The sequence below is a fragment of the Urocitellus parryii genome, chromosome 2 (genome assembly GCF_045843805.1).
Source record: "Urocitellus parryii isolate mUroPar1 chromosome 2, mUroPar1.hap1, whole genome shotgun sequence".
NCBI classification, from domain to species: domain Eukaryota; kingdom Metazoa; phylum Chordata; class Mammalia; order Rodentia; family Sciuridae; genus Urocitellus; species Urocitellus parryii.
The window spans coordinates 173,959,842-173,976,044 of NC_135532.1; the positions used below are offsets into that span (position 1 = coordinate 173,959,842).

The 16,203-nt window shown below is 35.7% G+C and overlaps 1 protein-coding gene across 3 annotated transcripts in view; it reads right to left on the reverse strand.

Moving 5' to 3' along the window:
- Positions 1–1,057: 1,057 nt before the first annotated feature.
- The window catches only part of Rnf168 (ring finger protein 168), a 30,659-nt gene continuing 15,513 nt past the window's right edge, over positions 1,058–16,203 (reverse strand). For all 3 annotated transcript variants that reach the window (XM_026394365.2, XM_026394356.2, XM_026394348.2), the window contains exons 4-7: positions 14,866–15,045; positions 11,386–11,507; positions 6,509–6,590; positions 1,058–3,452 (exon numbers count right to left, since the gene is read on the reverse strand). In XM_026394365.2, coding sequence (XP_026250150.1) covers positions 2,514–3,452; positions 6,509–6,590; positions 11,386–11,507; positions 14,866–15,045 — 1,323 coding nt within the window. In that variant the 3' untranslated portion in view covers positions 1,058–2,513. The remainder of the gene's footprint in view (positions 3,453–6,508; positions 6,591–11,385; positions 11,508–14,865; positions 15,046–16,203) is intronic.

Genomic DNA, 16,203 nt, shown 5'->3' on the forward strand with positions numbered 1-16,203 from the left:
ACTGAGCTTCACCTTAATGAACTGACAGATACTATATATGTGAAATTAGCTCTTTGTGATGAATTGAAAATATTTCTTCCCCCAGCTTGCCTTGTCTTACAACTTTTATGGTAGGTTTCACTTTTTTATTTTTGGTACCAGAGATTGAACCCAGGGGCACTTAATAACTGAGCTACATTTCCAGCCCTTTCTGTTTTTTGAGAAAGGGTCTCATTACATTGTTCGAGGCTGACCTCAAACTTGTGATCCTCCTAACTCAGCCTTCAAAGTCACTGGGATTACAGGCATGTTCCACCATATCCAGCTTTATGATAGTTTTATTATAAAGAACTTATGCTTTTTATGTAGCCAATTTCTATGTTAAGTATAGTGAAATATACTGTCCATTTTAATTTTAATAACTCTTAAAATTCATGACATCTGCACAGCTTTAGTACTCCCTGAGAAGTTAACATGCTCATATCCCACAAAAATGATAGGAAAAAAATGTTACATTCTAATATGACTGGCACAAAATATTTATTAATTTCTAATAAAAATGCATATGTGGTAGGAAGAATAGAAAGATTAATAGAGAAATTAAAATTTATCTTAAAGCCAACTCTAGTCAAGAAGACTTCTTCAAAGGCAAATAAGTGGTTAAATATATAAATACTGTAACATGGGTTTTTTTATTTTTTTAGTTGTAGATGGACACAATATCTCTATTTTATTTATTTATTTTTGTGTGGTGCTGAGGATCGAACCCAGTGCCTCACATGTGCCAGGCAAGTGCTCTGCCACTGAGCTATAGCACCAGCTCACGGGCTATTTTTTATCGATTTCCTTTTTGGTCAGGGAACTTTCAAGAAAGTTTTAATTCAAGGAGTTCCAACAATGTCTACATTAAAACATCAAGTGAATTGTTCTTGGAAAAATTCTGATTTGATAAGACAGATTTTAATCTGTTTTAGACAAATTTGGTTAGTTTCTGACTATACCTCATCTTACCACAATCATTACTCAGAGGGCATTTTTTTTTTTTTTTAAAGAGAGAGTGAGAGAGGAGAGAAAGAGAGAGAATTTGTAATATTTATTTTTTAGTTCTCGGCGGACACAACATCTTTGTTGGTATGTGGTGCTGAGGATCGAACCCGAGCCGCACGCATGCCAGGCGAGCGCGCTACCGCTTGAGCCACATCCCCAGCCCCCATTTTTTTTTTTGAAAAAGAAAAAACTAAAATTAGCAGCAGAATTAAGATCATTAGTCTCTAAAACTTCACAAATGAATTCAGTGCTTCTGATTTAACTTTCAGGGGTAAGAGAGCAAAATCTATATACATTCTATTACTACCCACAAGCACAAAGAAAAATATCAATACAAATGATAGTATAAAGAAATAAACTCATGGTTGTTTCAAATTTCAAAACATGAGACATTGTCATATGACTCTCCTATAGCAAATTTCCTTTTTTACTGGAGCAGCACTTAATAGAAGTATGAATTTCCAAAAATTAAGAAAACAAATTTGTTTTGGTACTGCGGATTGAACCCAGAGGCGCTTAACTAAGCCACATTCCCAGCCCTTTTTTGTATTTTATTTAGAGACAGGGTCTCGATAAGTCACTGAGGCTGGCTTTGGCTTTGAATTTGCGATCCTCCTGCATCAGCCTCTTGAGCCCCTGGAATTACAGGCTTGCTCCAATGCACCTGGCCACTAATTTTGATTTTGACAGTGGACACTATGGTGTGAAAAGATGTAAACCCAAAATGTTTTCAGTGTCATTTATAGCAAAGAAATGACAAGAGAGAATGTTCTGGCAAATAACACCAGCTACTCCATTCTGGACCCAGTTTCTGATCATCCATTCAGTTCTAATGCTCCTAAACTGCCAATCCATCCCACTGGTCTAATCCCAACTCTTTCTTTATGCATAAAGAATCTAGTTTCCTTTCTGTCAACTGAATTTTAATTTACTAGAAAACTCTTGATTTAACATTGATTCTAATCCATTTTAAATTGAAGAAAATGCTATAATGCTGAAAATTTAATTAAATTGGAGATGGAAATTAACTACTCAATTGGTATGGTAGATATATTTCAAGTGCTCTATAAATATAAGGGAAAGTAACAAGAAAATCTAGACCCTATGTTCTACATAGATTCCTTAACTACCTGATATAGTATAATCTTTGTTTTGATTATTCATGACAAAAAACAAGCAAAGGCCATAAAACTTTTTCCTTTTTTTTTAAGAATGGCACTTCAAGACTTCTTGGCTTGGTGAACACATCTGTATATATAAAAGGACCGTTAAACTTAGTACATGTTAGTTATTAACAATGAATAGGGATCCTTTCTTATCACTGAGTTTTATAGAAAACACATTTGTATATGCTTTCTTTTAATCACATAGTCTTTAAAGATAATAAGTATGCTTAGACAAGAGATTAATGTGAAATTTATAAAGATTCTATGACAGAAGAGAGCTTCACAATCCAGCTTTACTAGAAGACATTCCTTTCACCCACATTATTTGGTGTATCTCTGAAACATCTGAAAAATACTTTTCTGTGAATTACTAGGCTGTAGAGAATGAGCACTTTTAGATACATTACAATTTTCTTTAGTAGAATTTGACATCTTTTTTCCGTTCGCCGAACTATTCAACTGGATTTTAAAAGAAGGTTGCCAGTTTTCATCTCTTGAGCCTCTTCGAGGTTTTGGATGCTCTACATCAGTCTGCTTTTTGAAGTTTCTGTCTTTGTAATTCTTCTGCCCATTTAGTAAGTTATGTGGAGGTGAGGATGTAGTACGTAACTGGTACCCATCTGGGGATCCTTTTTGCCGGTTTGGCTTCATTAGTTCTTTATCCACCTCTTTCTGCAGTTGTAACGCTAATAGCCGGTCTTGTTCTTCTTGTTTGTGTCTCTCAAAAAGTAAATGCTCCAAATCTATCAGTTTTTGGGTAAAATTCATTTCTGTTTCCTCTTGATCTGAAGAAGATTCTGAGAACTTTTTCTTCCTTTTTAAAGAAAAGCATGAATCTCTGACTGCTTCAACTGAAGATTCCTGGCTTTTTCTTTTTGAAACACCTTTACTGTCTGGTTGGCTAGACTCTGTCTCAACTGGGTTGTCTCCAATTATTTTTATCATATTTGATGAAGTACGCCCATTCTCTGTCTTGTCACAAGGCTTAACTGTAGCTTCTTTAGAGTAGGGAACTTTGGTTTTAGGTCCTTCATACTTTAAGACATATAACTCTTGATCATGATTGTTTGATCTTTTGGCTTTTCCTTCAAGGCACTGTTCTGCATCATAGACACATAACCATGGCATAGGTGACTCTACTGAAGACTTTGTACCTTGTTCTTGAACTTCCAGGCACATTTGAGGAGAAAGTGTTGGCATATCTTCTTCAATTTCTGTATCTTGCCCTGTAGGGCTCTTCATATGACTTCTGTCAATTTCCTGTAGAAAACAAAAATACTGAGTGTACAGGGGAAAACACCAAATCATAATATATATCTAATACCACAGCTGAATATTTGTTAAGTATTACTAACAAAGTATTTCTTCCCTCCCTCTTTTTTTTCGGTGCTGGGAATTGAACCCAGGATCTCTGTGTGCTATGCAAGTTCTCTACCTCTGAGTTACACCCTCAGGCCTACTTCTTTCTTAATATAATTGTTAATTCTATATTCCAGTTTAGATTACAACATTAATTCATTTTCACCCCATGGAAACCTACAAATCAAAACTCACAAACTAGATTCTATGTATGGCCAAGAGCTGGCATTAGGATGGTCTGAACTCTTTCACCTTACAAAGAACTTCTAGTCTGGGGCCGTCAGGAGTCTCTGGACAGAAGCTATGAGCACATCTTTAAGTCCTGAGTAAAGGGGTACTGTATAGTTATTGTACCCCGCATACATTGGGCTTACCTCCACTTGGATAAGGAAGGTGTGGCTCCAGGAGCGGCCATGACCGGATGGGATTGAAATGCACCCACCTGTTCCTTTGTAATCCTACCCCTTTGCCATTTTGGGGATAGAATGTTCCATGGAACCTCACCTGTGTGTCCCCTCTATAAGAATAAATAATTCCAGTGGCTCGCTCTCTTTCCATGGACCCTTAAGGTCACAGAGCCATCCCCAGATTTTGAAAAGGTTCTTTTGTGTGTTTGCTTGCTTGCTTCAGAGTTTCCTTAAGTTATTGGAATAGTCAAATTTTGTGAACCCAGCACAGGTCACCAGCTCAGATAGATGGCGATATGGGCCTTTTAAGCCACTTTCTGCACTGTGGACCCTCCTTTAGGCATTTTGTTAAAACTTCTAGACAGACATCTTCTGAGAATAATATTTTCAAATATAAAAATTAAAATACATAGTCTTACAAAGGGAATTAATTTATACTGTAACGCAATTATTAAAATGTTAATAAACCAGGCTGGGGATATAGGTTGGTTGGTAAAGTGCTTGCCTTGCATGTACATGGCCCTGGGCTCAATCCCTAGCACCACAAACAACAACAACAAAAACAGATAAAATGTTAATAAACCAAATGTTCATCTATTGACACATTAAATAAGAGCTAGTAGCAAGTTCAAAAATTTGTACTATCAAAGTAGAGATGATTATAAATAATATTTCAAGAGATCTGTAACAAATATACTGTGACATGAAAATAGCTGCATTTTCTACTGATAACAAAGTCACAGATACTATTACTATGGTTGTTGTCTGCAACCAAAATTAAAGAAAATATTAAAATTACAAATTAACAAAATACATACTCTTTCTTCCATCTAGACCTTAGGTTAAGAACTCTTGCTTTAGTCAGTATAATTCTTCTTCTCACTTCTAGGTCTTAGGTAAGTCAAGACCTAGGATTAATTTTGACAATGGGAAAGCCTTAAGAAGAAAGGCTTTGAGGAGAATGTGCCTCGGAACAAAGAATATCTTGTGTGTGACGTTTTATCTATTCTTTTGCCTATTTTGCTTTCCATTTATCCTTCCTGATAGCACTTTTTTATGAACCAATGTGGATGGAACTGGCCAGACTCTAAACTGCTTACCTCATTTTGCTGTGAATACAACAGTGGGGGAAAATATCCCAGTCCTACAATGTCTCTTCTACAAATCCTCTGTTCGTGTATGAGCAGAACTGTCAGTTGAATTCTTCCCTCTACTACTTACTTTAGAGACTTGAAACAAGTGTCTTCACTCTGTGCCTCAGTTTTCTTCTTTCTTTCTTTTTGGCAGTTCAGGGTCTCACCCATGCTAGGAAAGTGTTCTACCAGAGTTGGAACCCCAGCCCTTTTTATTTTATTTTGAGAAAAGGTCTCAAGAAGTCAACCAGGCTGGCCTCAAACTTGGGATCCTCCTGACTTAGCTTCCTGAATCACTAGGATTATAGGCCTGTACCACCATTCCTGGCTATTTTTTGGCACACAGTAAATGCTCATTGCATGTTTGGTGGTATAAAACCACCTAGATTTTTTTTTTTTTTGAGGAGGGTATCGGGGATTGAACTCAGGGCCACTTGACCTCACTGAGCCACATTGCCAGCCCTTTTTGAATGTTTTTAAAGTTTTTTTTTTTTAATTTCCTTTTTGCATTTTTTAAAGACAGGATCTGAGTTGCTTAATGCCTTGCTTTTTGCTGAGGCTGACTTTGAACTCTCATTCCTTCCGTCTCAGCCTTCCAAGAAACCACCTAATTTTTTTTAAAACTATTTTTTTTTTTTTAGTTGTAGTTGGACACAATATCTTTTTTGTTTATTTATTTTCATGTGGTGCTGAGGATAGAACCCAATGCCTAACATGTTCGAGGCAAGTGCTTTGCCACCGAGCCACAATCCTAGCCCTCTCTGGTTCTGTTTACCTGGAAATCTGATAAAGGTGAAATGTCACACATATTATTAGGCCATATGACTTAGTAAAAAGGGCCTGTGATCAATGACCTACCTGCCTCTGTTCTAGGATTAAAAGTGTTCTCAGCTCGAGGCTTCTTCTCTAAGTGACTTATTCTTTTGACTGGGTATATTTCTTACCAGGACCCCAGGAAGTACACCTACAGGCTGTTGCATGCTTTGTTTCTTAGTTAATCTTCTATGTGAAGCTGGTACCAGGTATAACTCAGTTTTATGAGATTCATTATCTAGGTCAGGGATCAGAAAAATATGGCCCATGGACTTAGCCTGCTGCCTATTTTTATAAACAAAAGTTTTACTGGAACACAGATAAGCTCATCTGTTTACATTTGGCAATGGATCCTTCCAACTACAACAGTATGATTGGATAGCTGTGACATAGACTGTTTTGATCACAAAAATTAAAATAGCTCCACCTGGTCCTTGAGAGAAAACATTTGTTGATCCCTGGGTTTAGGTAAGTCTAAGATGACTAGATGACTATAAAAGGATATTCCATTAACTATAGTGCTTTAAAAAAAGTTAGGAAACCATAAGTAATCTATATCATCAGTAAACGTGCCTAATCAAGAATGTCTTCAGCATTAACATACCTTAGATGTGGAGTTTCTCCTGACTTCTTGTACAACTTCAGACTGTGTTGCTGATCCAAATAGAGATTTAGGTGACAAATACCTTTAAAAAAATTATCCAAGTGTGAATACTTTGAAAGACAAGTAGCATATACTCAATATGCTAAAGCCAGATTAATTATTTATGCCCAAGACTGAACAGTTTACTCATTAGCTGATTTGTCAAAGTGTATTTCACCTCCTGATCTTAGGTATTTTGGTTTAACTCTAGGACAAAACTTAAAACTGGGAGTATTAACAGGGCTGAGGGTATGGATCAACAGTAGAGCATCAGCATAGCATGATTTAAATCCTGTGTTTGATCACCAGCACAGTAAAAACAAACAAACAAAAAAATCTGACATCAATATTTTAGTGAAAGAAAGAAAACAGTAAAAAAGGAAGTAAAAATAAAAAATAAATATATTTTTTTTAAGGATTCTCTTTTTTTTTTTTTTTTTTTTTTTTAAGTTCTCGGCGGACACAACATCTTTGTTTGTATGTGGTGCTGAGGATCAAACCCGGGCTGCACGCATGCCAGACAAGCGCGCTACCGCTTGAGCCACATCCCCAGCCCTAAATATTTTTTAATTCTTGAAAAAAATGTAAAAGGTTGATAGCATTAAATTACGCAAACCCTCCCCAAATTTACAGAAACAATATTTTAAGTATGTTGGTGTCTTTGCATATCAGAAACTGTGGTTATTTACTCCATTCCCCTCACCCCCTTTGCAGTTCTGGACATTTGAAACCCAGGCCTTACACATGCTAAGCAAGTACTCTATCACCAAACCACATGCCTCTAGCCTCTGTTTACTACATTTTAATCTCTACTGAAAAACAATTAATGATTAGATTCTTACCATTATATAGTTTTTATACCAACTACCTGCTTACAGAAACGCAGATGTTAACATATGTCAACATAATAGCTAATCCCTAAATTTCTAAGAGTCTATTATAGGCTGTTTGCCACTAAAAATACATAACATATAATAAAATGGAAAATGGTATAAGTAGGAATAAAAAAGGAAGATTACACATTGGTAGGTTTATTTTTTAAACAGTGAACTAATCACACACATAATTGTAATAAAATTTAGCAGAAATCTCCCAAAATATTGATTGTTTTCAAGTGGTGGTAACTTTGGGTGATTTTTTAAAAAGCAGCTTGGAAAAGAGAAAAATCCATTATTTAGGAAGTATATCAGTATCAAGATATTAGAGTTATATGACAGTTATTTCAAAATTCCTAAGAGAACAAAATGTGATCAAATATATAACAGAATCAGTAAAGAGTCATTAAACTCTTCCAGTTATTCTTTATTTATAAAATAACAAGTAACGTATCAATACATGCTCATTGCAATAAACAAGTAAAGGAAATATACATATCAGCCCTTTCTATTCTTATGTGCTTCCTCATATGTAACTTTTTTTCCCCCCTTTTGATGCTAGGAATTGAGCCCAGAGCCTCCCTCATGCTGAGGACCCGCCTCCCAGTAAGGAATCCTTTATTGGTGACAGTTAGTACATGTCAAATTTGTACAATTATTGATCCCCCAAAAAGAGCTCAGTTACTTATCATATTACTGGTCCATAGAGTATGAAAGTGAACCAAGTAATTGCAGGAATGAATGAAGTCAATCCTGCTTCTTTTAAAATATATTTTTAGTTAGCTGATATGACACATGCTATTCCCAACTCCAAGAACCATGGTGGTTCTATACAGGAATCAGCTAATCTACCCTTCAGATGAACTGGATTTCCAATATTCTCCCTGAAACAGCTTTTGTTTCTCTTGGCTTTATTTTCAAAATGCCTGCATGAAGCAACCTGAGTGATCTGATAAAGAACTGGCAGATTCTGCAGTATCTTGGCTCAGTTATTCCTCACCAACCACCCAAAAATTCTCTTTTGTCATTATTTTGTTTGTTTGTTTTTTGCTCTGCTGGGGACTGAACAAATGCCTGGGGCAAGCTCTCTACCAATGGGAGGCAGCCTAGTCCTACTTTCAGAGCGCAGCCCTGTAATCTAAGTGACTCAGGAGGCTGAGGCAGGAGTATAGTGGTAAATTTGAAGCCAGCCTGGGCAACTTTGTGAGATTCTGCTCAAATTTAAAAACAAACAAACAAAAAAAGGTGTGGCGGGGAACTGAGGTACATGTAGCTGATTGGTAGAATGCCCCCAGGTTCAATCCTCAGTAAATCCCACCTCCCTCCCAAAAGAGACATATAATCTTCTGTGATTCCCCCCCCCCCCTTAAAGATCATTACAAGGAAGAATATGCTGGGCATGGTGGCACAGGCCTGTAATCCCAGTGGCTCAGGAGGCTAAGAGAGGAGGAACACGAGTTCAAAAAGCAGCCTTAGGGGGCTGGGATTATGGCTCAGCGGTAGAGCGCTCGCCTAGAATGGACCCAGGTTCGATTCTCAGCACCACATAAAAATAAAGGCATTGTATTGTGTCCATCTACACCTAAAAAATAAATATTAAAAAAAAAAAAAAAAGGCAGCCTCAGCAACTCTCAGTGAGACCCTGTTTCTAAATAAAATGCAAAATGGGGCTGGGGATGTGGCTCAGTGGTTCAGTGCCCCTGAGATCAATTCCTGGTACAATAAAAAAAAAAAAAAAAAAAAAAAAAGAATATTTTGCCTCATAAAATAAATAGCTTTACAAGAGAACAGTTAAAAAATGTAATACAGGGCTGGGGATGTGGCTCAAGCAGTAGCATGCTCGCCTGGCATGCACGCGGCCTGGGTTCGATCCTCAGCACCACATATAAACAAAGACATTGTGTTCACCGAAAACTAAAAAATAAATGTTGAAATTATCTCTCTCATCTCTCTCTTAAAAAAAAAAAAAGTAATACATCATAATTATGGGGAGGGGATCCTGACTAGAAAGGAAAAGGGTATCAAGGGTTACCTTTTGTAAATATTTTATATCTTAATCCAGGGGATGATTTATATACATGTAAAAATTCACTAAATACATTTAAATTAGTGCACTTTAAAATATGCATATCATACTTCCAAAAGTTTTCAAAATTTACATTACCATGAAAACCCAAATGCTTACCACCTGGGTTTAAAGGGAAAATGGACTGGGGATGTAGTTCAGTAATACAGTGATATCCCCAGCATTGGGGGGGGGGGGGCCACGACCAACCCCCCCCAAAACCAGCCATATCTCCAGAGAATGTCTTTTAAAATATATTTTTAGTCTTTCTTCTCCTTTTTTCTCTCCCCATTTTTTTTTTCATTTCCAAATTACTAATGATGGTGGACATCATTTCATGTGCCTACAGGCCACTTATATTTCATCGAAGAAATGTCTAAGTCCTTTGCCCTTTTTTAATTTGTGTTGTCTTTAGTTGTTGAGTTACAAGTATTTAATGTAATATTCTAGAGACTAGACCACATCAGTTTTTATTTTTTTGGTAAGAGAAGAGTCATGCTATGTTGCCCAAACTGGCCCTAAACTCCCAGGATCAAGTGATCTTCTTGCCTCAGTCCAGTTGACTATCTTGGACTACAAGTGAGGTACCATGCCTGGCTCCATTTTCATAAAACTTTTTTGGTGGCGCTAGGAATCAAAGCAAGGGCCTTATATAGCTTAACCATTCACTCCATCACTGAGCCTCACTCCAAGGCCCTCAATTGTTTTTAACTTTGTTTTAGCTTTATCAGTTTCTCGATGTCTGTTTCTAAATTCATTACTTGGTTTAGTCTTCTAGTAATTTAAAATTTTTTTTAGATACATAAAGATTCATAAGTCGTATCCTTAAGCTGTTTCTCAATTTGTTACTTGGTTTATTCTAATAATTTAAAAGTCTGTATTTCAAAATATATTTTTAGATAAAGATTCATAAGTCATATCCTTAAGCAATATATGTGAAAATGAAACACCTATCTGTATACTCCACATTCCCACCTCTGTAAATGGGGATTGAACCCAGGGCCTTGTGAACACTATGCAAGCACTTTGCCACTAAGCTACATCCCTAGCCCTGCTTTTCCTATTTTAAAAGATTTTCTTCTGATTTCTACTTTGCATATCAATCATCAGTATTAATAATATTGATAGAACCACACTTTTTTTTTTTTTTCATTTAACAGCAACCACCTTATTTAACTCTCCTTTCCAAAAGTCCTCCCATTCTAAATCCAAAATTTCAACAAATTTTGGAAGGAGATGTGAGTTACCTGCACATATATACTAAGCTGAACCAGAAGTCCTCACATGGTTTTCAAGTCTAGATTGTGGTTCTTAAACTTTTTCAACTATGAATTTTAGCATGGGAAACCTTATGTCCTCACAAAACCATCAATTCTACCTATTAAGTGATTCTAGAGGGCTATTATAAGGAAACTAGCTCATGCCATCCTTGATTACTTTATTCATGTTTTTGTTTTGCTTTGTTTTGTTTTATAGTAGCAAAGAAATACTATGCATAAACTAGGAAAAAAGGGAGAGGGAGATTTTCAATGAAGATGAGCCTATCTTGGACTAGGCTATTTTTACTTGAATTTAAACTATGAAGCAGAGGAATTCAACTGGTTCATTTTGTGGAAATCCAACATGCAAACCCTGAGCAAACTAGACAAAAAGTACTAATCTACTAAAATAAGTGGCTGAGTAAAAAGCATGACAGTTTTCACATCTCTCCTGTGCTAGCTAGGAATGACATGGCAGTAACTCATTTCTTTTTTCACTTTACATCAATATCAGTCTGTCTTTAGTGTTTTCATAAAGAGCTCATGAAGAAAACCTTAATTACCAGTGGTATTATTTGAACAAAAAACACTAATACTGTAGATGGTCAACAGATAATTGATTATGTCATATTCACTTACTTCTGAATATTTCCAATGTTTCTTTGTTTGTTCTTATTTTTCTTTTGTGACTTGGTTGTGACTGGATCAGATTTTCTGGAATTCAAAGGAGAAGCCAAGGTACTCCCCTCGCAGAAATTATTCTTCAACAAGAAAAGCACAAAAGACATAATTAAAAATAGCTTTATGAGAAAATAAGCTATTAATTACACCAATTAATTTAGAACTCACAAAATGTTTCCAGAACTACATTTAATTTCTATATATTCTTTGAAGAATAGTGACCATACAAAACTCAGTATAGTCAGCTCTCCATTCCTATTCCCAGGGATTCAGTTGATCATGAAATGAAAATATTTGGAGGATTCCGGGTATGGTGGTGCATGCCTGTAATCCCAGCAGCTTGGACCCAGCAATTTCTATTCCAAAGTGTATACACAAATGAATTGAAAAAACTACTCCTCAGGAAGGTAATTATATAGAAACCAATGCCCAATGAAGTGTTAGTCACAAAGTGAATAGATGGAAACAACCCAAATGTGTATTATTAGATGAATGGATAAACACAATGTGGTATATACATGTAATGGAATATTAGCGATAAAAGAAACAAAGTTCTGTACATGTTATAACATGAACTGTGAAGCCATTAGCAAAATGAAATGAAACAGAAAAAATAGTATATGATTTAAACCTATATAAAATATCTATAGGGCTAGGGTTGTGGCTCAGTGGCAGAGCGCTTGCCTTGCACATGTGAGGCACTGGGTTCGATCCTCAGCACCACATAAAAATAAATTAAAAAATAATAAAGAATTTGTGTCCATGTATAACTAAAAAAAGATCTGTTTAAAAAAATATCTACAATTGACAAAATCATAGAGAAAAAAATTTGGGCTGAGGCTGTGGCTCAGTGGTAGAGCGCTTGCCTACCATGTGTGAGGCACTGGGTTAGATTCTTAGCACCACATATAAGTGAATAAAATAAGAGTCTATACATTTAAAAAAATATTTTAAAAAGTACACCAGGTTTTCAGGAACTAGGCAAAGGGAAATTTATGGAGTTATGGATTCATGGTTGCAAAGTCTTTGTTTGGGATATTACAATTTTTGGAAATAGTGGTAGTGATTGTTTAAATTGTGAATGTAAGAAATGTCACTGAAATGTAAAATTTAAAAAGGTTAAAATCAGGGCTAGGGTTGTGGCTCAATGGTAGAGCACTTGCCTACGATGTGTGAGGCACTGGGTTCAATTATCAGCACCACATAAAAATAAACAAACAAACAAATAAATAAATAAGTAAGTAGTGTGATTATTAAAAATGTTAAAATCCGGGGCTGGGGATGTGGCTCAAGTGATAACTCGCTCTCTTGGCATGCGTGGGGCGCTGGGTTTGATCCTCAACACCACGTATAAATAAAGACGTTGTGTCCACCGAAAACTGAAAGATAAATATAAAAAAATTCTCTCTCCTCTCTCTGTTTAAAAAAAAAAAAAAGTTAAAATCACAAATTCAATATGGGGATGGGGATGTGGCTCAAGCGGTAACGTGGTCGCCTGGCATGCGCGGGGCACTGGGTTCAATCCTCAGCACCACATAAAAATAAAATAAAGATGTTGTGTCTACCAAAAACTGAAAAATAAATATTAAAAAAATTCTTTCTAAAAAAAAAAATCACAAATTCAATAATGAAAATTTATGAAATTACCCGTGAACTTAACATACATAAACCATTTTTTAATCAGTCCCTAAACAATACAATGTAACATATAACATTTACATTGTTTTAAATATCACAAATAATCTAGAAATGATGTGTGTAGGTTATATGCACAATGCCTACATAATAGACTCTAGTACCATTGAATTTTTATAGTCAAAGAAGGTCCTGGAACTAATTCCTTGCAGATATCAAGGAAAAACTATATTATATAAACAAAACCAAGTTCACCAATGTTGGTCTAAATTAATCCATTCTTACTGTACATTATGAAGCATTAAAAGGTATAATACTAATCTCACCAATAATTTCTGAGGATTTTTCTAATAAAGTGTTATATAATTAGAACCATTTTATAGGAGAAATTTTAAAGAGCTAAGGATATATCTGGAGTAAAAGTTTTGTAGAAAAATAACTCTGGGCTTTAAGGGTATATCAATAAATACCATATATATTCACTTATTATAACTAGTCTCATAAGTTTCTTATCATACTATTGGAAAAGTTCACGATTATTCACCATTACTAAACCTTCATATTAAACCAAAAATTTTTCTAAAATTTTAATAAAATTACTCTCATATTGCTATGTGAAAACTAGGATTACAACAAGACATTTGAAAGATGTTTTACAGATGACTCCAAATTCTTCTCTTTAACATATTTTCTTCCCTATTCCATTTATTATTCCATACATCAATGTTTTTACTTACTTTCCTGATCATATAGTTTTAAAATGTATTCTACTCAAATTTAGAAAAGAAAGGATATGTAAAAAAGGGCAAAGCTGGGTGGGGTGACACACACCTGAAATCCAAGCAACACTGGAGGCTGAAGCTGTAGGATTGCAAGTTCGAGGTCAGCCTCAACAACTTAGCAAGGCCTGAAGCAATTTATAGAGTCCCTGTCTCAAAATAAAAAACAAAAAAGGGTTCGGGGTATTGTTCAGTCATTAAGTGCCCCTGGGATTCAATCTTTGGTAACAGAAAAGAAAAAGAAAATCCAGGTTTATAATACATTATTTAAGAAACAGACTGAAAATGCAGCTCAGTGGTACACTGCTTGCCTAGTATACATGAGGTCCTAGGTTCAATCCCCAGTACCACAGGAAGAAAAGAGGAAAAAAAATTAAGTTCTTCACTTTCAAAAACGGATCCACATCTATACAAAGAAATATTATTCTCTTAAAACAACTACATATATATCTTAACACAACTACAAAAATCTTTAAGATCCATCAAGTGAAAACACATAAGAAATAAAACAGTATGACTCACCTTCAGGTGAATAAGGGAAAAGTTATTAAGAAACTGTTAATAAAGTTGCTTAGCGCCTCACTAAATTGCTGAGGCTGGCTTCGAACTCATGATCCTCCTGCCTTAGCCTCTTGAATCACTGGGATTACAGTTGTCTGCCACTACACCCAGCCCAAAAGGTTTTTTTCTTTCTTTCTTTTTTAAAGAGTAACATGGATCAGGGATGTAAGGTCAGTAATAAAAGCACTTGCCTATCATGGGCAAAGCCCTAGATTCAATCTCCATAACAGTGGGGGATTGGATAACTTTATAATGTATTATGAGGGCATGTGTAGTTATAATTATGTAACAATAAACAAAAATACACTTCCTATAGCAAAGTTTGTTATTTACAAAGTTTTGTTTTAAATAGAGCAAAGATATAGCTTCTAATTATAGTAAACGCTCATCTTCAACTCAATGAAAACCACATGGTCAAAGCAACTGAAATGTTAATACTTCAAAGTTCTTTCCTAAAACTTACAATGTTAATGCTTAGCTTTCTTGCCAGTTCTTCATCATTTTTTAGTTGTTCTTCCACTTCACTTCGCCGCTTCTCTGCCTGCTTTTTTTCCTCTTCTTCCTCCTCTGCCAATAATCTCTGTATATATTCTTCACTGGCTTTGTTTTCTTCTTCCTCACTGGCTCGTCGCTCTGCCTCCACCTAAAAAATGATTAATAGAGGATAATTCTTCTCTGAACTTAATATAATTTACAGTGTTTCCTAATAAAAATGGTAAAAGAAAAAACTGGTAAGATCTTAAATATTTCAAATGAAATACAAATCTGGGGAGGCAAAAAACTACAGAATTCAAGAAGGCTCCCTCAGAAAGCTTTCCTCAGTTAGTCCAATGAAACCTTGATCAAAGACCCAAAACCTTTATCTTCAGTCCTTATCATAGTTTCTATTATACTGCTACATATTTATGGACATTCTTTTTGGTAATACTTTTCTCAGTTGACAGAATGTCATGTAGTAAGATAAACCTAACTTTCTGAATTAAACCTAGGAAAGAGGATGGAATGATAGAAACTGACTTATACTAATCAGTGCCTATCCTTGAAATTAGTATCAATCCCCTAACAGTGGGCAGGAACAGAACAAATATTGAAGAAGTAACCATTACAAGACACACAGAAAAAACAATTACTGTCTTCAAGTGGCAGAGTTGAATTCCAACTCACTTCCTAGGACCTACAGCCACCACACTGACAGTTCAAAGGATTTGATTCAAAAGTAAGTTCTTCACCTAATTAAAACAAATGAGACACGAGGGAAAGTTTGTTGAAGGACTTCTGTGTTAAGTTTTCTTGCTCTTAAAGAAATGCCCAAAGAAGACACTGCTTCTTTTCTTCTGCATGTGGTTCTATATGCATCTGAAGTTTGAAACTGTACAACCATCTTTCATTGGCCTGATATTAGAGCCAGATCACAAAAATTAGCAAAGAAATGGAGCTGGAGCTCCAGAAGAAACCAACCTTGAAGCCCATAGCCTCTGAAATTCCAGTTAATTATAATTTTCTAGCTTGGTCTGGTGGCACACACCTCTAATCCCAGCAGCTCAGAAGGCTGAGGTAGGAGGATCAGGAGCTCAAAGCCAGCCTCAGCAAAAGCGAGGCACTAAGTAACTCAGTGAGACCCTGTCTCTAAATAAAATATAAAATAGGGCTGGAGATGTGGTCAAGTGCCCTGAGTCCGATCCCCAGTACTCAAAATAAATAAATAAACAAACAAACAAACAAATTCTTATTGCTTTAAGTAGTTTGAATTTGGGGCTGGGGATATAGCTCAGTTGGTAGAGTGATTGCCTCACATGCACAA